The sequence below is a fragment of the Stigmatopora argus genome, chromosome 18 (assembly GCF_051989625.1).
Source record: "Stigmatopora argus isolate UIUO_Sarg chromosome 18, RoL_Sarg_1.0, whole genome shotgun sequence".
Taxonomy (NCBI): domain Eukaryota; kingdom Metazoa; phylum Chordata; class Actinopteri; order Syngnathiformes; family Syngnathidae; genus Stigmatopora; species Stigmatopora argus.
In genome coordinates this window covers 6,011,115-6,034,015 of record NC_135404.1, presented here as the reverse complement: position 1 = coordinate 6,034,015, position 22,901 = coordinate 6,011,115, and the positions used below count along the sequence as shown (strand labels likewise).

General features: G+C 38.2%; 3 protein-coding genes across 4 annotated transcripts; all 3 read left to right on the top strand.

Annotated features, from left to right (window-relative positions):
- The first annotated feature begins 377 nt into the window (after window positions 1–377).
- Window positions 378–4,438, top strand: LOC144092764 (nucleolar transcription factor 1-like). 2 transcript variants are annotated; one of them, XR_013306145.1, is made up of 12 exons: window positions 378–602; window positions 675–847; window positions 1,798–1,953; window positions 2,017–2,069; window positions 2,153–2,180; window positions 2,867–2,928; window positions 3,065–3,206; window positions 3,407–3,448; window positions 3,715–3,750; window positions 3,866–3,940; window positions 4,021–4,121; window positions 4,195–4,436. XR_013306145.1 is itself a non-coding variant. In XM_077625836.1 (12 exons), exons 1-11 carry the CDS (start codon window positions 593–595, stop codon window positions 4,066–4,068), a joined length of 825 nt encoding a protein of 274 aa, XP_077481962.1. In that variant the 5' UTR covers window positions 378–592; the 3' UTR covers window positions 4,069–4,092; window positions 4,195–4,438. The 2 variants fall into 2 exon arrangements, 1 of the variants encoding a protein (XP_077481962.1); XM_077625836.1 differs by having other exon boundaries at window positions 4,021–4,092; window positions 4,195–4,438.
- Window positions 4,439–5,354: 916 nt separating this feature from the next.
- On the top strand, window positions 5,355–12,569 carry atxn7l3b (ataxin 7 like 3b). Its single transcript, XM_077625331.1, has 9 exons — window positions 5,355–5,462; window positions 5,895–5,943; window positions 6,625–6,748; window positions 6,820–6,952; window positions 7,251–7,422; window positions 8,582–8,682; window positions 8,753–8,775; window positions 9,528–9,573; window positions 12,002–12,569. The coding sequence occupies exons 3-9, from the start codon at window positions 6,698–6,700 to the stop codon at window positions 12,079–12,081; spliced, it is 606 nt and encodes a 201-aa protein (XP_077481457.1). The 5' UTR covers window positions 5,355–5,462; window positions 5,895–5,943; window positions 6,625–6,697; the 3' UTR covers window positions 12,082–12,569.
- Window positions 12,570–12,704: 135 nt separating this feature from the next.
- smarcd2 (SWI/SNF related BAF chromatin remodeling complex subunit D2) lies at window positions 12,705–22,711 on the top strand. The gene is made up of 13 exons (XM_077625330.1): window positions 12,705–13,439; window positions 14,324–14,511; window positions 15,587–15,629; window positions 15,708–15,830; window positions 16,510–16,629; window positions 18,220–18,315; window positions 18,525–18,626; window positions 20,251–20,412; window positions 20,516–20,613; window positions 20,681–20,816; window positions 21,520–21,642; window positions 21,710–21,811; window positions 21,877–22,711. Exons 1-13 carry the CDS (start codon window positions 13,299–13,301, stop codon window positions 21,928–21,930), a joined length of 1,488 nt encoding a protein of 495 aa, XP_077481456.1. The 5' UTR covers window positions 12,705–13,298; the 3' UTR covers window positions 21,931–22,711.
- The last annotated feature ends 190 nt before the right edge of the window (window positions 22,712–22,901 follow it).

The following is a 22,901-nucleotide window of genomic DNA, read 5'->3' as shown; positions in this document are numbered from 1 at the left end:
CATGTTATGGATTGTTTTCTTTCTTTAACAAGAACATATAGTAAAGCCATCCATTTTTTCCCCCTCATCAAACTTTCTAACTCCATTAGTGATGGATTGTACATCTAACGTCTAGTTCAATCAGATATTTTCGATTTTCTAAATTAAAAAAATATTACTAGTGAAAAAATAACTATAAATGTATATTAGCGTAAAACGCAAGTCCAAAAATATTAGCCAAATATAATCTAAAATAAATAAATATAGAAGTTTCCACTCTTACTACATTAGCAGTTGGCGTAGGTATTAAAGTTGAACGCTAGAGGGCAATGTTAATTTTCACACTTCAGCGACTGTCGCATCATAACAAAGAACAAAGAAGAAAATCTCGTATCTGATTGGTCACCCTCCCGGAAAAGAATCTACCCTAACATAATGCACATGTTCCCGTGGTAACGATGTTGTTATCCCACTGCTTTTATTTTTTTTTACATACGCAGAGACGTTTTAAAGATATTAATTTCAAAAGAAACAAAAACACTCAATTTATAACTGCTTTTGACCTGTAAGGTCAACGAAGTAGTAATTCTAACGAAGACTCGACAGAAGACGAATGGAGAACGGTACGTCCTGTAAAATAAACTCAAAACTCTGTACGCCTAACGTTAGCATTTTGATTTATTTTTGTTTTAAAGCGTGGACTGATGAGAGTCTTGCGAGGCTTCGATATGTTGTGAAAAGAATCTTGAAAAAACATCAAACAAAAGCGTTGTCGAATGGCGTCAACGCGATCAACTGGGAAAAAGTGGCATTCCCTCCTTTTTCAGCTAAAGATTGTCTGGAAAAGTGGCAAGATTTGTCACGAAAGGTAAGCCGCTTGAATGTTTATTATTGTTGTTATAAACACCATTCGCTCTTTTCTATTTTACTTTGGATGTTTCCCCCCCATTGTTATTTATATAGCAGATGCCCAACTATTGCCGTCACTGGCATGCTGCAGTTTGACCCCAAAAACAACTCTAGACTGGAATACACTTATTCATTTTAATCTCATTAATGCACTTTTTATTCACATTGTATCAATTTAAACTCACAATGAAAAAGTACTATGAAAATACAATGTTGATTCATAATAAAGAATGATATAAAGATAATTGCTAATATTTAAGTATTTTCAAACGATCAAAAATAAAAACTGTTCCTGTAAAAGGTCCTGAGTGATAACAAAAACATTTTTATAGACCAAAAATAGTCACTTGCTTTATATGAATAAGGTTCAATCTCTTGAGCATCAACTTTTAAATACCGTATGTAATCGCATATAAGACGCCCACGCGCATAAGCACCCTTAAAATTGCCTTAAAATATTTGAATTTTACCATTTCTAGCATATAAGTTTCCCGCTGATTCACATTTTTCACCTCCGTATTCATGGTTTTAATAGGGAGTGCAAATGTGTTACTTTGAAGGGAAAATCTTAAGAAAAATCATCTCACGTAGTATTTCTGAGATCCAGTATTGGTTGTTTTCTTACTGCAAAACACAAAATAACCAACAAAGAATAAATGTTAATTTGCCGACATCTATTGGTGAAAAAAAGTATAGCTTTTGTGCGCATATAAGCAGTACCCTTGAATCAGTCATCTTTTTTTTTTTTACAAACATGGCTTATTTGCGAGAAAATACGGTATCTGTCCACTGGGGTGATGGATGTCCCTTCGAGGGTTAAGAGGTTAAAACATGTTGATTAATCTGATAATCGACTCAATTCATTGTGGCTGCCTTATAGCCATTCATTGTGATCAATCTGTATTTCAGGCGGATTTGCAGCCTCCAAAACGACCCGGCCATCCAAAATTAATCTTTTACAACGAGAACTTCTCCAAATATCAAGAGCTGCACCCCGACTTCAGTCGCAAGAAGCTCTTCGCATTAATCACAGACAAATACAAAGCCTTGACCGAGGAAGAAAAGGTGCTCCGAGTTTCAATTTCTCTTCTATCGAATGCAATTTCACTCTTTTTCCCTTAATCACAGGCTCCCTACGTAGAAAAATACCATCGTGCGCATGCGGAATACACTAAATTGAGGTATTAACATGCATATTATCAAATCGTGCAAATGAATATACAGTATGTGCTGTTTTGAAAAATGGACTCCATTTGTGCTGCAGGAAGAAGGCAAAAGACGGCCTGAACGCGGTAACCCCGAAAAACGCCGAGAATACACCAATACAGGCAGTCGTCAATTTACGACCTATGCGAGTTACGTCTGTTCGACTTTACGACCGCAAGCATGATTCATGGCGGTGCGAGTGTTGCGTATGATAGTTGTTTGCATCTTAAAAGGCTAATTAGGAGATGAGGCAACTTTAATTTCAAATGGCACGCTGCACCTCAGGGTTGCCAGATCACTAAGACTACAAAACAATCACACTGTAAATATAACCTACTCAGTTTAGCAGGAAGTTCTCCCAATCTGTCAATACTGCTGCACCTACTCAAGGGCACCTCAGGGTTGCCAGATCACAAAGACTCCAAAACAATCACACTGTAAATATAACCTACTCAGTTTGGCGGGAAGTTCTCCCAATCTGTCAATACTGCTGCACCCACTCAAGGGCTTTTCATATGTAAAAAATGACCAATTAACTGGCGTTTTTTTGGGGTGTGTGCTGTTCAAAATTCAGCTTGCATCATCTTCACCATAGTATCATCAAAACTGCTGCGTCAGGTGTCTGCAGTGTTGAGTCAGCATGGAAATAAACCCGATCTATATAAAGTTTAAGACCGATCTGTCGGTCTGCAAATGTGGTCAAAAGTCGACGACTGCCTGTAAGGATGCGCCGTCATCGTCTTGTGATTGAAATGGATGCGTTTACTTCTAGAGTGAAAAGGAAATGACTTGCCCGGACTCGACGGACGGCGCCCCACCTCTGAAGCCCCCCATGTAAATCATGCAAAATCAGTTTTTCATGAACTCTGTCGTAGACGGCGATAGTCGTCCAATCTATTTGCACTTTTGCCGTCATCAACGGTCAATGAGGTGAATCATGAGCTTATTCTGCTTTCTATTCTTTTTCTAGGAGTGGTTATAACTTATTCTGCAAAGAGCAAGTGGGTTCCATGCAGGGGATCCCCAAAAAGGACTACGTCCGCGCCTGGGCCCAACGTTGGCACCAGTTAAATGACGCGGAGAAACGTACTTTTGCTACGCGCTGTTTTCAAGTAAGCATGCAACATTTTAGTTGTGGAGGCTGTTCATCATGTGTATTCATTTTGATTTTAATTTTCAGATAGTAAAATGTCATTTATTTATATATGTGCTTTTTCATGGCTTTATAAGAATGTTAATAAATATAATAAAGTTAGGCTTTTCAAGTGAGCTAAATAGTAAGTTTGGTCCGTGTTGTATTTGCTTCTTGCAGATGAAGCAAGATTACAAAGAGAAGTCCAAGGATTATCTGACAGTAGGTCATGATTTTATCCTTATTGTTTTTTACTGGATTATTTTTGGACAATTTTTCTTTTATTTTTGTTTGTTTAGATTGGCATTATTTTACATTATGCATTCTGTGGCTAATGCTAATTATATACTGTGGTACAACGTATACAAGTCTGAAATGCATGGTATTTTTCAAATATATTATTATTTCAATATTTATATTTTATCAATTTTTTTTATTGTATTTTTTTAAATATTTGTGTTAATTTTATGATTTTTTTTCGATTGCAGAAACTTAAAAACACACAGAAGGATACCAGGCCTTCAGTGAGTGTTTCCCAAGCACTTTAAACTCATTCCCTGCCATTGACGGCGATAAATGTACAATTAATTGCCCGTAAATGAATATGAAATAGAATCACTGACGTCTATTGTGTCGTAGGATTCTGAAGACGACGAGCACATAGTAATCAGCAGTAGCAGTGATGAAGAGGAAGCGTATTTCAACTGCAAAGAGGTGCGGGTGTTAAAAAAATGGGTCCATAGTTTTTGTTGTGGTTACCATGACTGTGCATTAAATTTCTTTTTAATCCACAGGATGACGAAAACGACCATGTCGACAATATCTCCTTCGATGTATTCTAGGTGGTCATTTAAAAGAAAATCGGGGTGCTATACTGCTTGTGTATATTTTTATGGTAATATTAGTACTTTTCAAAAGGAATGCAATTTGTCAAATCGTGTTATTTTTTTGTTTTTATTTTTTTACAGGCTCACGATCTGGCAAGTCAACACTCAGGTTGGAATAACAAATTTAAGTAGGTGATATATTGTCACATGCATTATTGCCAATATGTGATAATATTGTCATAAAAAAACTATTTAACCACTACTGTAACAGGATATTCTAATAAACCACCCATACAAATGCAATAATTGGTCATTTTTAAATAAAATACACAAACTATATTAAAATATTATCTCAATAAATTTATAACATATCATTTGAAAGCTAGTTGTGTCAAAAAGTTGAAAACCTAATGTCATTTTTTCTATCTTGTTGATTACAAGCAATCAAATGCATTGATTTGATTCAAAATGACTCATCTTGTCCTTGTTATCAATTTTGAAGCCAAATTATTTAATATTTTTTTCATAATTCATCATTTGAAACCTATCTTAGTGCAGACATCTGCTTTTCTGTAGAACATAATGTGCTCTTATTTTGAAATCTGCAACAGACGTCCGCACTGGCACTTTTAGACTCGGCACATAACGTTTTTGATTATGCACATTTAAAAGGTTTATTAGTATCTATGAATGCAAGTGAAAAATCGTTTTTAAAGCACTGCCTATTGCTATGCATGGTGCAAAAATGATTGTTTACACATTACCTCAATAATTTACATTATAAATCTTAGCTGCAAGCTTATTTTAAAAGACCAAGAGGACACATTTTACCATCTCCCTAGCCGCGGACTCACCCATAGATATCACATATAAACGCTCAGATGTCCAAAACTAGTGTCGGCGAGGTAAGTCGGCCATCTTAGGTCGGGGGACATGGTGGTTTGTATGACAGCAAACTCAAGGTAGTGTTTATCAATTAATTTCTTGTTCTTAGGGGACCCCGCCCCATTATTTGAGAAGCACTGCTTTAATGTGAGTTAGCTCTAAAAATAACTCCCTGAATTTGTGTATATCTTCTCTAACATTACTCTTAATTTGTTGAATTCTTCAAGAATTTACGGTCGATATTCTGTATTCAAGTGCAATATTTTTTTTGAAAATTGATCTAGTTGATTTACTCCGTCTTTTGCGCTTTTATTTTACATTTTAAAAAAGCCGCAAACTTGAAATAATTCAAACGTATACATTCCCGGCCGACACACGATGACGCTCACATTAGCTCACTGCTGATCAGACATCTAGTTTGATGTATATGATATTGATAGACGCACCATGCTCCGGTGGGAATCGAAACAGATCGATTGCTTCTGTCTGATTCTGCCGCTAAAGATGGACGTCTGCCGCAGTAGGTAAATAAACGCAATTAAACCATTTGCGCGCTTGCTTCGCGCAATCGGACACTCTTGCTAATTAGCGGCGACTTGCTCGAAAAGACCCTTCGGCGGCGTTTAACGTCATTTTGCGATACAAAACCCCTGCAATGCAGCGGCGTCGACTTGACCGGAGCTTTGGTCGAGCTCAAATCTCCGCGGCGAGAGGCATTCAAGTCACCCACGAACACTTTAGACTCCCAATTTGTCACGATAACGCTGTGAATGTTTAGTTTGAAGCCCCTGGCGTCCTCTTAGCTCGACGGAAAAGTAATCCGACTTTTGGCAAACTGGGGTTTTCACCATATCTCCTGCTTTTCTTTGTTTTGTTCCGCCTTCCCCCTCATCAAAAGGGGGCGTCTGGGGGTGACCGGTCGATCCCGTAACGTCCTGTTTGATTGTGTTTCTCAGATTTTAGACGAAAAACAAGAGAAGACGCCTCATCGGTGGTGCTTTTTTTGTGAGTATCTTGCACTTTTATTTATCTGTTGAGAACTTGGAGTACTGGTGTCAAACTCGCAGCTTGCGGGCCATATCCGGCCCCTCGCGTCATTTGTGTGGCCCGCGAAAGTCGTACTAACTATTCATAGAAACTATTTTTATGATAGATGAAAATCTATTTTTTTTAATTCCGTGTTCATACAGCCATTAATTACATTATTTTGTGGCTTTTGAAATATTTAGTTGTTTTGCTCTAATAAAAGTCTTTACAAAAATACAGTACTGTGAATATGGTTTATCTTATACATTTTAAAGTAATTAGAAGGCTAATTATCTCATCTCATTTGCTGAACCGCTTTATCCTCACTAGAATCACGGGGGGTGCTGGAGCCTATCCCAACGTACAATATAGTTTTTCTTTTTCAATGGATAAAAACATTTACTTTTTCATCCCTTTTTGAAAAAATTGTAAATAAGATATATAAATTAAAAGTAAGAACATTTCTCTGTCGAAAGGCTATAGATTTTGGATTTGGAATAATTAGTTAACTACACCGTTGTGATAATTAACTTGTTTATTAATCAAATCAGCCACATATAATGGCTGGCATTCCAAAATAAGGTACGTGGTTTGTGAAAAGAGATGAGTTCGACACCCGTCTCCTCAATTGTGAACTTGACAAGTCCTTCTGGTCTCCAGTTGTGTTCTGGCAGAGGTTTGCTGAGCTGCAGCATGACCACATCCGCAACGGCTCATCTGACATTTCTGGCAAATGAAAATGGAGGAGCTTTCAATGTCCAGCCTGGACAACAGCAAGCTGGAGGTGCGTTCAAGTTGAGCCATTCGTAGGCGACGAGAGTTGAGTTTCAAGTTGGATTTCCTGTGCTTTTACAGGGCCTGGCTCAGGACATCCTGTCTGAACTGGTGGAGGACGCATGCCTTGGACTTTGCTTCGAGGTACACCGGGCGGTCAAGCAAGGCTATTTCTTCCTGGAGGACACGGACCAAGAAAGCATGCGGGACTTTGGTGAGAAATGTCCGAGAAGCGGATGCCGCCGTACTCTTCTCGGTAAATGTTAAAACTTCAGCTTTGAATACAAAAGATTTACTGGAAAAGGTAGTTTTCCAATGAGTCAAATTGAGGTTTTGTAAAGAACAACATAGGATGATGTCGATAAAGCCATTCATTCAAATTTGATGGAGATTTTTCGATTATCGCGGCCATGCCAGGTCTACATTAACCGCGATATTCGAGGGATTACTGTATATGGACTTTTGCAAATTTGATGTGAATGTTTCTTTTCTATTCTGCTCGAAACGCAAAGAAATCGTGGACCAGCCTGGCTTGGATGTGTTTGGCCAGGTGTACAACCAATGGAAAAACAAAGAGTGCGTGTGTCCCAACTGCAGCCGAAGCATTGCCGCCTCACGCTTCGCTCCTCACCTGGAAAAGTGCCTTGGCATGGGACGCAATAGCAGCCGTATTGCCAACCGCAGGTTTGATTAGATTTTTTTTTTTTTTTTAATTACAGTGGTACCTCAGCATACGATCGTAATCCCTTCCGAGACTGAGATCGTATGTCGATCTTTACGTAACTCGAGCGAACGTTTCCCATTGAAATGAATTGAAAACAAATTAATTCGTTCCAACCCTCTGAAAAACACCAAAAACAGGATATTGGATTGTAAAAAATGTTTTATTTCTTCTAATTCGCCATATATTGACAAAAGAATAAATAACGAGTGGTTTAATAGTAATAAAATGTGTTTAATAGAAGTAAAATTAGACTCATTTCGCGGAGGGGAGAGACAACGACACACACGGAGGCGGAGGGGGGGCTGTTCGGGGGCACTTTATCCACGGCACTCGTAAACGAACAAACAAATTTAAATTAACTTGCATAAATATATACAGACAAACTCAGACATATGTTTAATGAAACTTTACACGAAACTGAATTCTAGTTTTGTCTTAATCTTTTGTTACCTTTGTTTTCCGGGTTAGCGGTTTGCCACGCCTTCACCCTCACGTTCGCTATCAATAGGCTGTTTGCTGTTGTATTCCCTTCAAAATATTCCGAAAAGGATGCACACAAATGTCCTCACAATAGGATAACGCACGACCACTTGCCAACAAAAAATAGGCTTGAATGAACAATCGCGGGAGCTTCTTTCCTTAGAAAGAATAACAGGAAATGAAATAGCTGAGTTTACCCACGTATTGTGGGTAATGAAGTTTTATTCTGAGAAAGGGTGCCATTGCCTATGGCTGTTGTGTGTACGAGTATACTTCATTACCCAGAAAGCCCTCTTTTTGCCTGCGCTTCCGCGTTGTGCGTTTCCTGGTCGAAACTCGTCTGAATAAATCGTTCAGTCCTCGTAGATATAGTAGTTATACACGAAAGAGATGCAGCAAAAAAAGACACTGCGCTACAATGATAAACGGCCTCTAATGTCATGGCCACCTGGCTTGGTCGCATCTCGAAATTTTAATCGTATCGCGAGCGAATTATTCGGTCAAAATTTTCGTCGTACCATGAGCATGTCGTATGACGAGCATGTTGTATCACGAGGTACCACTGTATTATTATTTTTTAAACGGATGTGTTTTTGAGGAAATTGTCAACTCACGACACATTCTTGGCAATTTTTCCAGAATTGTGACCGGTAACAACACCAATAACAAGTCAGAAAGCGACCAAGAAGACAACGACGACGTCAACGACAACGATTGGTCGTACGGGGCCGAAAAGAAAGGTTCTGCTTTCCTTCAGGTTGATTTTCTTTCTTGTTACTTTTGGTCGCTAATTTCTTTTCTCATTGACAGCCAAGAAAAGAAAAGCCGAAAAGGTATTTATTTATTTTTTAAATCATTTTAAGATTTCTCTTGACTGCTGTATTTTCTCGTATATTAAACGCGTCCGCGTATAACCCGTATCTTTTAAAATAGCCTTAAAATCATTGAATTTTACGATTTCTCTCGTATAAGATTCGCGCCGATTCCCAATTTTCATCTCCATATTCATAGGGAGTAGAAATGTGTTACTTTGAAGGGAAAATCTTAAGAAAAATCATCGCGCGTGGTTTTTCTGAGATGCTGTATAAATCGTCTGTCGGATTGCACATTCCTAAAGGCTGTTGCCTGCACGTAGACACATTTAAAAAAGGAAGTCACGTGTTCAGTACAACTAGGAAGTGTGTCCCTAGCGGTCTAGTTTGTCATCCCTAGGTAAGATGGCGGCGCCCTGAGCGAGCAATGGCAGGCACAACTAAGTGAGTTTTTTTCACGTTTTATGCAAGATACGATAGAATTTTTTTCTTGAATTTCATTCACAGAAAAAAAATGTTTAGCGTATTATCTGTTTATCCTTTCTCAATTTTGAAATAAATGACCGTATCGTCCTTATTGTCTTGCGTTATGGCGTTTCGGCCTTGTCACCGTGCAGTTTCGTGCATGTCAAGTCTAATTTGTGCACATATAAGCCGTACCCTTGATTCAGTCTTTCTTTAGTGACAAATACGGCTTATATGCGAGAAAATACGGTATCTCGTGCTTTTCATGCTTTTTAATGGGTTTTGTCTTCCTTTTTTTTTCACTTCAGAATCCAAATTCGCCAAGAAGATCCAAATCCTTCAAGCATAAGAGCAGTAGGTTCCAATCAATCCTTGATATTCTTACTATGTGGCTTCCATTGACAGCGATTGCCGTCTGTTTCCGTCAATGGCAGTGAATGTTTTGGACAGTGGCGGTCCGTGAATTTTCTAGCGACGCCTTCAGCTATGTCTGAATCAATCCAACCCTCAAAAACTATTTTATGGCTATAAAATCTCTATTGCAACTACAGCTGACTACACATAAAAAACATCAATAATAACCTCATACAATTGAAATATTATTTAGGAATAAAGCCATATTTTACTCACCAAAAATCATTTTTACCTGTACACAATATCCATCTTCCTTTCTTTCCTCCTTTTCTATCGCCATCGAAGCTAATGCTGAAAGTCGAGCCTGTCCTGTCGTATTTCTGGCATACGTTTTTATTCGATTTAGTGCTAAAAATGTGACCTTTCTTAATGATGGCCAGCTTTTTTTGCCTGAAAAGTCAGTCTTGAAAATGGCTTTGACAGTAAATGTGCAAAAAAATCAATTTCTTCTCCTCCTCCAGCCATTGCGGGTTGACAAAGCCGCTATTAAATCAACACAACAATATATTTGCTTGTGCAGCTCGCTCCAGATACAGTTTGGTAGCTCTGGCTAGTCCACTCTATCACTAGCCATTCATAGTTGGTGAAAGCGATGACTTATCCCTACGCCTGCAAGAAGGCAATGACGTATCCCTACGCCTGCAAGAAGGCAATGACGTATCCCTACGCCTGCGAGAAGGCCTGGGTGTCACCAAATTGAATTCTGATTGGTTAAAGCAACAGTCTTATCGACGCTTGTTTAATGCAGCAGAGCCTGCAGAACTGATTGTGAAGGCCTTGAGGCAGATTTCTGACCCTGGCAACAAATAATGGCTGAAATGTGATTGGTTAAATGCTTCAATATGAAAACACACATCTGGAAGCAGTGCAACCAGGGGGGAAAGCAATGAAAGGAAGCTAACAGACAATTTGGAATTATTTAATAAGTATTCATGGACAAAATATAATTAACATAATTAACATCAGTCTGTGATTCAGATATTTCTTAGGCCAGCAGAGAAGGCCTTGAAGGCCCTGACGGCATACCACTGGTTGATACATAATGACAAGTCATTCAAAAATGATGTACCAGAAAGGAGTAATGTAAGATAGAACCTTGTGTTGATAAAAAAAATTGTGTGATCTGATTCACTTCTTCAGAAGTGAAAAAAATGTGGACATGAGAGTAGTATTTTTTGTCCTTAGCAATCAAAGAAAGTAACAGAAGATAGTAAAGTAAGTTTGAACTTTAAAAAAAGTGGCAGTTGGAAAAGGTTGTGCAATACTTCCTGTTTTCATTCCTCCTCATCAGTGTAAATAAAGAAAGAAAGTAGGAACACGAGCTAAAACCCTAAAAAACGTGTTAAAAAGTTATCTGAACTGCTTTTTGTTTTCATTCTTACAACTCAGTCAAAAACAATATAGTACCAGAAAGTAGTAATGTGAGAGAACCTTAAAAAAAGATCTGAACTACTTCCAGTTTTCATTGTTCCTTGTATGTTAAAACGTTGTACCAATAGTAAAATGATCTAAGATCCTTAAGTGTTGTCAAAAAAACCCATCTGGCCTCCTACAGTAATACCTTGACATACGAGTGCCCCGACATATGAGAAATTTGAGATATAAGTAAAATTCCGAGCAAATACTTGCCTCGAGATACGAGACAAATTTTTAGATATGAACATACGAGACAGCCAAGTGAGTTTAGTGTAAGGTAAGATTAAAACTTATTTTTCAGTGTGTCTGTATTGTAATCTAAGTTCATTTAAGTTAAATTTATGTTTGTTATTTTACGAGCGCCTTATCGTCTAATACAGGGGTGTCAGACTCGGGTTGGTTCGCGACCATTTTAGATATAATATTTAGATTTTTTTTAAATAAATGGATTAAAAGAACTGGATTAAAAGCCCCGAATATTCAGTTTTTTATAGATATAAAACAATGTTTATTTTACCTTTTTTTAAATATATTTTTAGATTTTACAAAATGATTTTTGAACTAAAAACACAGACAAAAATGGATTAAAAAATTACAATTATTGATTTAAAAGGGGGAAAATCAGGAAATTTCATATACATCTATACTCTTCATTTGAATTTGATCCTAAAACAGAAAGTCGGCACTCATGATTTACTTTCCTGGGCCACACAAAATGATGCGGTGGGCCAGATTTGGCCCCCGGGCCGCCACTTTGACACATGTGGTCTAATATGTCTCTCTCCTCCGCCCACTCCGCGTTGTACTGAATAATGAATAATCATTTCTATGGGTAAAGTTGATTTGAGATGCGAGTAAATCGACATACGAGCTCAGTCCGGGGGCGCATTAAGCTCATATCTCGGGGTATTACTGTATTTACATGTTAATCTTTCTGTTTGTGCCCCCACAGCCATGATTGGTCCTCGACGTCGCCTGGACAACCAGGAAAGCCCTCGCATGTTGATCAAAGACGAGGCCTTCCCGCAATAGCGTACGCGCAAACATGGGACGACTGGGTGTAGTTTGTGGTAAAAGTACTGCTCAGATCTTCAACTTTATACTTGATATTTTATTTTTTTTAAGTTTTCACATCATCGTGCAGACACTGGCATTTTATTCCTCTCTTTGCTGGAATTTCTGACAGTAGTAATGACTCGTTTTAGATATGATTTCACTGCATATCGCTCATATTTCACAGTGTGGGTCACGTTACGGTCAGACAATCACTAGAAATGGTTTGTCTGGTTTTTTTTTTTTGGGACGTTGAATCGTACAAGCAATTTCTGCAAAAAGCAGGTCTTTTTTTTAGAAGGGGAGAAAAGATGAACTTGATTTTTAGGGTTCTCTTTATCATGTGTTTACAGTGTACAAGGCTTACACAAATCCTCAGTGTGATGTGAAATATTCTGGTAGTTGAATTGCTGCTATCAAGGTTCAGTTTCTTTCATCTGTCGAGCATAATAAATGATTTATTTGTCTTTTGGGGTCCAAATGGATCAGTTTAGTGGTGCTATAAAGCTAGAAGGCAGCAGAGGGCGCTGTCGAGGTGAAAATTATAGTTGTGAAATATGTTATGAGAAATATTTGCTCATTTGGATTGCATTTATTTAGGAAAAGGGGGAATATAGTTTTGTTTGTTTTAGTTAAAATATTTTATATTTGTATTGTTTTGTAACGAGATCCTATGATACGTTCAGGTGCTGCTTTTCTGTTGAAAGTGGCAGTCGAGTATGATTTGAGTAATTATATTATTATTTATTATTATTATGATTTGTATTTATTATTTTTTAAGAGCAGTCCTTGTTTTCCTGCTAAACCAAACAAAAATGTAACTCTTTGTTCGGGGGCTGTGTAACGAATGCATTTCATAATTAGCAACATCTGTGTGGGCAGCATTCGACATGCTAGCTCTTGACTAAATAACGCCAGTTGCTTAGAAGTCACTCTACTAATGTTGTAATGTCCACGCTTCCACGGTTTTAAATCATGTGAAAAGTAACTTGAAAGGCGGCTAATAACCAACCGCGGCGAGCTTTATAGCTTTATAGACCAGAAGAACAAGTCGTAAACAAAGTCCCGGAACTTGACACGACTGGAGTCGGGGCAAGCGGAGTTTTTTTTTCTTTGTTGACAGTACGCGCTGTCAAAGCAGGTTAAGGTAGCGTAGGGGAGAAGACACTTCGTTTTCCGCTTGAAACCACGAGGACATGGCGACGAGAAGCAGCTTCACGAGCCTCTCTTTTAACCCCATGAACGTCGGGCTGGCTGCCGGCTTGAGGATGCCCGGGATGCCGCCAGCTGCGGTGGGTTACCACCGCTCCGTCAGCGGCTCCCCACAGTACCCCCAGGTTTGGTCGTTTGCTTCTTTTTTTATTTTTTTTAAACACCTCTTTTCGAAAAAAGTGCGATTATTTGAATATTTTCGCTCTTAATTTTGAAAGGCACAGCTAAAACATTTGACAAAAAAAGCTAAAAGTTTCCTTAACCTAGTTACTACTGTGTTTCCGCATTTGTAAGTACTAACGTGTTCTCAGCAGTCACAAAAGAACTTTTCGGTGTAGTTTTTAAAGCCTGTTTTAAAAAAACATTTCTTTTTTTCCCTGAAATCAAATACTGTATTTTCTCTTAGCACTATATGTCAGAGTGTGTTCCTCAATAGTAATTTGGAGCCATTTTCTGTTTTGACATTATTTTTGGTGCACTCTGAAAATAAAACTTATCATTAGTCATGCTAATTTTTTTAAGTCACAAGCTGTGAATGCTATTTTTTTAATGCCATTGACGCTCCTAGACGGCTAATTTAATTAAATTCTTAAATTATTTGGATCTGATTGTTAATTTAGAATATTAAAAGGAATTGATAAATTTTGTTGTTTCTATTTTAGAAAAAATTCCCCTGTGTTATCTTTTTTAAAAATATTTCTATTGTCTTATATATTTTTTTAATATTACATTTGTTTTATTTGGTCTATTTTCAATTGTTTGACACTTTAAAAAAATATATTATTACTTTCATATACTTATCTCTTCGCCCAATATGTTTTAATGTAAAATTGTTGAATGTAAATTCAGGTATCTAGTGATTTAATCGCTCTATTAACTTTTTTTTCGTGTTTATATTATATTGGTTTGCTCACAGTTCAAATGGATCGGACATCTACTACAGTCAGTGGCAGCCATTGAATTAATAGCCCGCAAATGCGAATGTCATCATATTTTCTTTCTCCTCCAGCGTCCTGGAATGCCTCTCGGCCGTCTCGGGGTCCACATGGGGGGTCACCAGCCTGGCCCGTCATACGGCGGGGGTGGAAGCGTTCACATGAGGGCCAACATGGGTCCTCCGTCAGCGGCGGAGGCCTCGCGGAAGCGCTTATTTCATCACCAGCAGCAGCAAGAAATGTTGGGAGGTCACCGGCGAAGGTAGTGTGGAGAAGTGAGAGTGGGTGATGAAATCAAAATAAACTGACTTTGGTCGATTGCGATAGAATGCTGATGCCAAGATAGATTGAATAATCGGCAACTGAACATCTTGACAAGTATGTTTTGATAGTCAATTGTGTAACGAATGGCCACATCCAGGCGGCCTGGTGGAAAAGTGGTTTGCGCGTCAGCCTCACAGTTCCGGGGTTAACTGTTCGATCCCAGGTCGATCTTCACTGTGTAGAGTTTGCGTGTGCGGTCGATTGGTCGCGGTTTTTTGGTCGCCCCGACCGCGACAATGGGCGACCAAAAGACCGACGACCAAAAGACCGGAGACAAAACAAGGTAAAACAACACGGTCTACGCATCAATAAAAGCCAACAATGGCCATGAGCATTTTCACTGAGTCGACGTGTGAGTGTATAAGAGTTTGTATGTACATGCGTTGTCCCTTTAAGAAGGTACGTCAGTCAGGTGTCTTAACAAGTTCTCCAACAAAAAACAATGAAAGTCCGGGAAATTTGGAGCTTTTCTTTAGCCTAATAATTAATAGGGCATTAAGTATGACTAAATAGTAATTGACAGTTTGTATTTAGGGATTTTGAGCAACGATTTAAATGGTAATTATCAATAACCTTCCGGGCGACCAAAAGACCGCCAACTAATCGACCGTGTACCTAGCATTTGTGTGTGTTTCCTTCATTTTCCTCCCATATGCCAAAAAACATGCATTGTTGGCTGGTTGAACACTCTAAATTGCTCTAGGCTCCAGCACCCACTGCGACCCTTGTGAGGAGGATAAGCAGTTCAGAAATTGTTGTTAATTGGCCATCCCGCCGCCTGTTTGTCTGGCTCTCGACACTTCTCGAGACACGAGGTCGTCATGTTCGTCCCGTGACTGGATGGCGACGGTTATTTCGAACTTGAAGCCGCTCTTTGATGGGGAGCCTCGAGGTGTGGCTGCGTTTGCGGTCCGCAACACAATGCAACTCTTTATCTTTGCGAGTGGAAGAAATAACCTTGAGCGGTACTTGAAATGTTGCCATGGAAAATCACGTGATGTTTCTTCTTTTAGCGTGAAACGACGCAAGATGGCCGACAAGGTTCTCCCACAGAGAGTAAGGGATTTTTTTTTAAACGATTTTGGGAATTGTCATTGGTACATTCCGTAAAAGCACTTCATGTCGTTTTGCTAGATCCGTGAGCTGGTGCCGGAGTCTCAGGCCTACATGGACCTCTTGGCTTTTGAGAGGAAACTGGACCAGACCATTGCCCGCAAGCGCATGGAGATACAGGAGGCCATTAAGAAGCCCATAATGGTATGAAACACATTTTGTTCATTAAAACAAGTCAACTAGCACAAAGCGTGAAAACGTTTTTTCAACGGAATGTTTTCTTCTTCTGCACCGTAGTTTCATTTTTTTTCTAAACAAATTAAATAAAAATAAATACAATACATAAGTAAATACAAATGAATATTCATTTAGTTTGGCAGCACATTTTAAACGTGTGCTAAATAATACTTGTCAATTCATTATCAGGTTGTGTATTAATCTCACACAAGAAAATCTTGCATAGAAATATGTATTTTAAATTCTATTGACTTTTCCATGAGAAATACTATTTTTGAATTAATTATATGTATGACAATGCAATTAATCACACAAAAATGTATGTTTTATATGTTAAAATACATTTTTCTATTGGCGTTTACAATCTAAGTGAGCATGATTTGTGATTAATTGCAGTTAATTTCCCAGAAATATGTATTTTTTTATTGGTTTTTACAATGTAAGGGTCTTACATGATACTTTAGTGCGTATCTCAATACAATTAATTAAATGAGAAATCAATACCCTGCTCAAGTTTGTAAGTAAAATGACCTCTATTATGCTTAATATTGTAAACTTTTCATACATTTCCAATCTAAAAAGAGTAGAACTTGTGTCGAAAGACGTCAGTTCATCTAAAAGTGCCGGTGGTTTGTCTCCGTTGCAGCAAAAGCGCAAGCTAAGGATCTACATTTCCAACACGTACACGCCGTGCAAACCCGAGGGCGACGAAGCGGAGAAAGTGTCCTCGTGGGAACTGCGCGTGGAGGGGAAACTTCTGGAAGAAGTAAGAGCCTCGCTCTCTTCTCAAAGGCGGGGCTCGTAGCCATCGCATACCACGGGGCTGACATGCGGGGTCATGCGGGGCCACGTCGACGGGATGTTCAGGCATGTGCTTACGAGACCAGAAAGTGAAGCGAAACAGCTCGTGTTGTGCAAACATCAACGGAGCAGTATTTTGATTTTTTTTGTTTGACCACAATTTTTGTGATTCACCCCCAATTTGGCGAGAGAGCAACAATGCGGGGGATGACGCTGGAATAAGAGAGTTTCGAAAAAATAGGGGAAAAGTCATGAAGTGAAATACTCTGAAAGGGACTTACATTGTCTTAAATCTACTAAAATACTCCTTTTCTCATTGCCTGCCGTTGACGAATGTCCAATCCACTCAAACTGGCAGCGTTGGGAGCTGCCGCCCTCCCAGTTCAAATAGATTGGACATTTAGCAGTGACAGTGCTTTTTAAATTCAAAGCAGAAGGCTGTCAAGAGGCACATGATCGGAAATTTATCGTCACTGAAAGTGAGCTAAAATATACTAAAATACTGCCTAAAAGTTAGCTGAATTCTTTTGAATCAATTAAAATTCTGGCTAAAAGTTAGCTGGATTCTTTTGAATCTATTAAAATAAATTCTGGCTAAAAGTTAGCCAATTTCACTTGAATCTATTGAAATACTCCAAATACAGTCTTCCCTCAATTATCGCGGCTTCACTTAACACAAATTCACTTCTTCGTGATTTTTTTCTGCTATTAATTACTTTTTAAAAGTTCATAAAAATGTAAAGACATACGCTAAAACTCGTAAGCAGAAGCCACTTTTGCGACTAGGACTCAGCCCTGAAGAAAAAAAAAGTAATTATAATAGCAATTTTTCGATTATCGTAGGATCTACATCACATGTGTCAAAGTGGCGGCCCGGGGGCCAAATCTGGCCCACCGCATCATTTTGTGTGGCCCGGGAAAGTAAATCATGAGTGCCGACTCTCTGTTTTAGGATCAGATTAAAATGAAGAGTATAGATGGATATTAAATTTCCTGATTTTCCCCCTTTTAAATCAATAATTGTAATTTTTTAATCAATTTTTTCTGTGTTTTTAGTTCAAAAATCATTTTGTAAAATCTAAAAATATATTTAAAAAAAGCTAAAATAAACATTGTTTTAGATCTATAAAAAAATGAATATTCAAGGCTTTTAATCCAGTTCTTTTAATCCATTTATAAAAAAAATCTAAATATTATATCTAAAATGGTCCAGCCCACGTGAACTCAAGTTGACTTTAAAGCGGCCTGCGAACCAACCCGAGTCCGACACCCCTCATCTACATTAACCGTGATATTTGAGGGATTACTGTAGTGTCTTATATTCTCGTAAATATATCAAAATATCACATAAATGACCTAAGTACTCTAGAAAAGAAATAAACTACTGCCTAAAAGTTATCAGAATTCAAAATACTCCCTAAAATTTCTCATATATTGATCAAAACTCTGAGTTAAATTCTCTAAAATGACTTGAATTCTCCTTCCAAGTGACATAATGTACCACCTAATTTGAGTTGTCTGTGCGTTTTTTCCTCCTTGCATATTTTGTGGGCAGCCTGGCAAGCAGAAGCGGAAGTTCTCCTCTTTTTTCAAGAGTTTGGTGATCGAGCTGGACAAGGAACTGTATGGACCCGACAATCACTTGGTGGAGGTATGACACAATTCCGCAGGCATCCAACTTTGAATTTCAACACGTGCCGAGCAGCCGCCTCGAGCGGGAACGTGCAATTCAGCTGCAACCTCTCAGCTTTTTGGATGGCGTTCAGGCTCGAAAACATGCCGCTGCTCTACGTTCAGCTCAAACCACTTCCTGGAACGAGCTTTGAATTTGATTTTGAATTTTGTCGTTGTTTGTGCCAGTGGCACCGAATGCCCACCACGCAGGAGACGGACGGTTTCCAAGTCAAACGTCCTGGCGACGTCAACGTCAAATGCACCCTTCTGCTCATGCTGGACCACCAGGTGCGTTTGGTCTCTCCAACAAGGAAAAAAAATATTACCAATTATAAAAAACAAAACATAAAAAACCCTATAAAAAATAATTTATTATATTCATTTAGAACATTCAAAATTATGTTTGTATTTTCCAATTTTTAGCAGAATATTTCTATTACCGTAATTACTCGAATATAACACGCAGGTTTTTGCAAAATAATTAATTCCAATAGTTGGGGGTGCGTGTTATAATCAAAAACTAATTTTTTTTTTTTTTTTTTTTTTTTTTTTTGTGTCTTGTTACATGGCCCTTAGCCTGGTGCTTTTTCTTGCCAAATAAATTGAATTGAAATTGAATTGAATAAAATAAATTACAAATTTTCGATCGAAAAAAGCATTGTCAAACTCACTTTGACGCACGGATTTTACGTCATCTCGTAGAGCCGACGCACGGATTTTACGTCATCTCGTGAAGCCGAGACCACCACTGCCCCCCTCTAGCCTCGTACCCGTCTCAGTTCACCCTCTCTCAGTTCAGTGTTATAATCAATAACTAAAATAAATTACAAATTTTCGATCGAAAAAAGCATTGTCAAACTCACTTTGACGCACGGATTTTACGTCATCTCGTAAAGCCAATCGGATGATGTGTTGTGGGAGGAAGAGGAAGTGGATGAAGGAAGCGTGGACGTTGATAGGATTCTCAACGAAGAGATGTTTGAGAGGACAGACAAAGAGAGAGAGGAACTTTTCATTTGAAGGATTCTAATGAATAAATTTGTTTGAACAAAACAATCGTGAAACGAAGAAAAAAAGGTAAGATTTCTGATTTTCGTCAGCGGGAAATTTTAGGTGCGCACTATATTCGAGTACTGCGTTTTTCCAGATTTTTTTGGCCCAAAGTTATACCTGCGTGTTATTTTCGAGTGCGCGTTATATTCGAGTAATTACGGTAACTTAATATTATTTTATTTTCTTCATGATTTTTAAACACAAAAGAAAATATTTAAAAAAATACCAATTATAAAAAATACATGTATTATTATAGTCATTTAAAACATTCAAAATGATGTTTGTATTTTCCCGTTTTTAGCAGAATATTTCTATTAACTTCTTAATAGTTTTGTTTTTTTTCTCTGATTTTTAAACATACTACTGACTTAATATTGTTTAATTTGTTTACTTTAATTAAATTATTACATTGAAAAATATCATGAAACATTTTATTAATTGACAGTGATTAAATAGCGGCCTCACAGTTGACAGTTTGATCTCGTGTGGCTACTCCGTGTGTGGAGTTTGCATGTTCTCCCCAGGCTTGTGTGGGTTTTCTCCGGGTACTCCGATTTTTCTCCCACATCCCCAAAACATCCATGGTAGGCTGATTGATCACTCTAAATTGCCCCTAGGTAAGAATGTGAGTGTGAATGGTCTTCCATACTGAAATGTGTCCTCCCCCTTAGTACTTGTAGTTAACTGGTATAAGCTCCAGCACCCCCCGCGACCCTAAGCGGGCGGAAAATGAATGTATGAATGAATACTTTTCCATTTTTTTAGACTGTCAATCTTTTGTGTACAACTCGAATGAGCCTGTGCAGCACACTTTGGAATCCTCCTGTTTTTTTTCTTTTCTCTTTGTTTGGCGGCACAGCCTCTTCAGTACAAACTGGATCTACGTCTGGCGCGGCTGCTAGGCGTGCACACGCAGACGCGGGCCAACATTATGCAGGCGCTTTGGCTCTACATTAAGAACAACAAGTTGCAAGATAGCCACGACAAGGAGTACATCAACTGCAATCACTACTTCAAAAAGGTCGGGCAGAGACAATCACCCTCCCACGCACGCTGGCGCCTTAACCGCTCATTTCTTGTTTTTTTTTTGTTTTTTTTGTTTTTTTGCTTTCCCAAAACCAAAGATTTTTGGTTGCTTTCGTATGAGGTTCTCCGAGATTCCCATGAAGCTGGCCGGGCTGCTGCAGCACCCCGACCCCATCATGATCAATCACATGATCAGGTAGAGTCCGGTCGGGCCGGTTTGGTTCCGTCTGCACGGTTCGCTGAAGTGTTGCGTTTTAAACCAGCGTGGACCCGAACGACCTGAAGAAAACGGCGTGCTACGACATCGACGTGGAAGTGGATGACCCGCTCAAAGGCCAAATGAGCAGCTTCCTGTCGTCCACCGTCAACCAGCAGGAGATCGCCGCACTGGAGACCAAGGTCATTTACACCAAAGATTAATTTTATTCATCTTTTCCATTGCAATGCAATAGGTTCATGTTGACATGTATTCACTTATTTTAATTTGCATTTGTTTAAACTTTTGTGCATTTTAAATTTTTAACCTTTTAAATTTGATTATTTTATTTCAACATTTCTTTTAGTGAGATTGTTCTTCAGTTTAATTTGAATTTTTTACATTTCAATTTTCTTTTCATTTAAAAATGTTAATTTGTACGTTTTAACATGTATTCATTTATTTGAATGTTTTTAGTTTATTGAATTTTTATATCAACATTTACTTATTGTTTTCCAATTTTATTGATCTCCGCATCTTTTTGAAATTTCTGATTTTATCGCGGTAATTCATTTTTATAATTTCAGTTATCATTTCACAGTTTTAATTTCAGTTTGTATATATTATATGTATCTCATTAATTCATTTCATTTTTATTTCTTCACTTCAACTTTTTTCATTTGTATTAATTTAAACATTTATTTAAATTTTATTTAAATATTTTTGGGGTTTTAGTTTTGCCTATCCAAGAGGACGCTAGAAAAGAGGCTCCACTATTGTGAACATTAGCTCTTTGGCTGCCATTGACAGCAATAGACGTCCAAATTATGTTGATTTGACTGCCAGTTTAAAAGGATTTGGACGTCTATCAAAAAAGGAATGGAAAAACACGCTTTCCGCCGACAGATCCACGAGACCATCGAGTACATCAACCAGCTGAAAATCGAGCGTGACTTCATGTTGAGCTTCAGCAACAATCCTCAAAACTTCATCCAGGACTGGCTGAAGTCTCAGAGCAGAGATCTGAAGGTGATCTTTTCCATCACATGCTTTGTTTTCCCAATTTCACCTCCACTCCTCCACTCCTCTCCCGCAGGTGATGACGGACGTCACCGGAAATCCAGAACAAGAACGCCGAACCGAGTTCTACCAAGCGCCGTGGTTGCCCGAAGCAGTCAGCAGATACGTTTATTCCAAAGTACGGCCAGAAAACTCCCGTCCGCTTTCCCAACCGTGTTTGACGTCATCTCGCTTGGCTTTCAGGTGCAGCAGAGAAGGCAAGAACTGGAGCAGGTTCTTGGGATCAGACTCGCCTAAAAATGATACCAAACTGTTTTTTCTTTATTTTTTATTTTTTTATCAGCATTTTTTAAAAACCGTGTTCATGGTACTGTACTTCTTAGCACCATGAAAATTACATTCGGCCATTTTGTTTTGTTCAAAAGTTCGAAGCATTCCAAAAAAAAGTGTAGCTCATGAATGTATATGTAAAAAAAAAAAACGCAAAAATACTTTTCTACATTCTGTTTTAACTCAATGAATGCCATTGACGGTGATAGATGTCATATCCAATTTGCCTCACAGCGATTATTCAAAACGTGATCACTCTAGTCATCCCAGTTCAAATGGATTTTGACGTCTACCGCTGTCAATTGCGGTAAATTTCTTACATTGCCTTTGATTTTGTATACCGATAGTGCCTTATTTTTGTTTGTAGTCAAATTGTGTGTGTTTTTTAATGAGCTTCCCTTCCCTGAAACATTCCAAGTGCCAAACTGTCATAATACTCAAATTACCGAGAGAGAAAATTTGTGTTTGCAAACTTATTGCAAAATAATTGTATTTTTTTAATTACTTTTTTGCAAGTTTCTGCTGGTTTTATTGCGTTTTGGTACATGCTTGAACTTGACCAGTCATATTGTTTTTTTGCCTGTCCTAAAACCAGTATATGCTGGATTTCTTAACAGGGTTATTAAAGGTAAGATTCTATTTTTGGGGGGTGAGATTTAATTATTTGCATTATGTTTTAGCTTCCAGCAATGCTTATTTTTTAAACTTTGGGAGCATTTAAAAAAATAAAATACAAATTCTAAGTCAACATTTTCTCACTTATTTGGTGTTTTGTGACTGCTACAAGGAGCTGTTATAACATGATAGAACGTGTTAGAACTCACCCAAGGGATGAATTGGGTGCTTCAGTTGAAACTGGAGTGGTGAGTCCTCCTTGTTTATGAAACAAAGGTCCATTATTATTTTTTTCCTGCAAGGAAAATATGATATATAAAAAA

What these genes read in the sequence shown, in the direction of transcription:
- atxn7l3b (XM_077625331.1), top strand. Translation starts at nt 6,698, where the DNA reads ATGAAAATGGAGGAGCTTTCAATGTCCAGCCTGGACAACAGCAAGCTG. An exon ending in TGGACAACAGCAAGCTGGAG is followed by an intron (nt 6,749 to 6,819) that starts GTGCGTTCAAGT and finishes GTGCTTTTACAG; the next exon opens with GGCCTGGCTCAGGACATCCT. An exon ending in AGAAAAGAAAAGCCGAAAAG is followed by an intron (nt 8,776 to 9,527) that starts GTATTTATTTAT and finishes TTTTCACTTCAG; the next exon opens with AATCCAAATTCGCCAAGAAG.
- LOC144092764 (XM_077625836.1), top strand. An exon ending in TTGCTACGCGCTGTTTTCAA is followed by an intron (nt 3,207 to 3,406) that starts GTAAGCATGCAA and finishes TGCTTCTTGCAG; the next exon opens with ATGAAGCAAGATTACAAAGA. An exon ending in AGAAGGATACCAGGCCTTCA is followed by an intron (nt 3,751 to 3,865) that starts GTGAGTGTTTCC and finishes ATTGTGTCGTAG; the next exon opens with GATTCTGAAGACGACGAGCA.
- smarcd2 (XM_077625330.1), top strand. Translation starts at nt 13,299, where the DNA reads ATGGCGACGAGAAGCAGCTTCACGAGCCTCTCTTTTAACCCCATGAAC. An exon ending in TTGGGAGGTCACCGGCGAAG is followed by an intron (nt 14,512 to 15,586) that starts GTAGTGTGGAGA and finishes TTCTTCTTTTAG; the next exon opens with CGTGAAACGACGCAAGATGG. An exon ending in ACAAGGTTCTCCCACAGAGA is followed by an intron (nt 15,630 to 15,707) that starts GTAAGGGATTTT and finishes TCGTTTTGCTAG; the next exon opens with ATCCGTGAGCTGGTGCCGGA.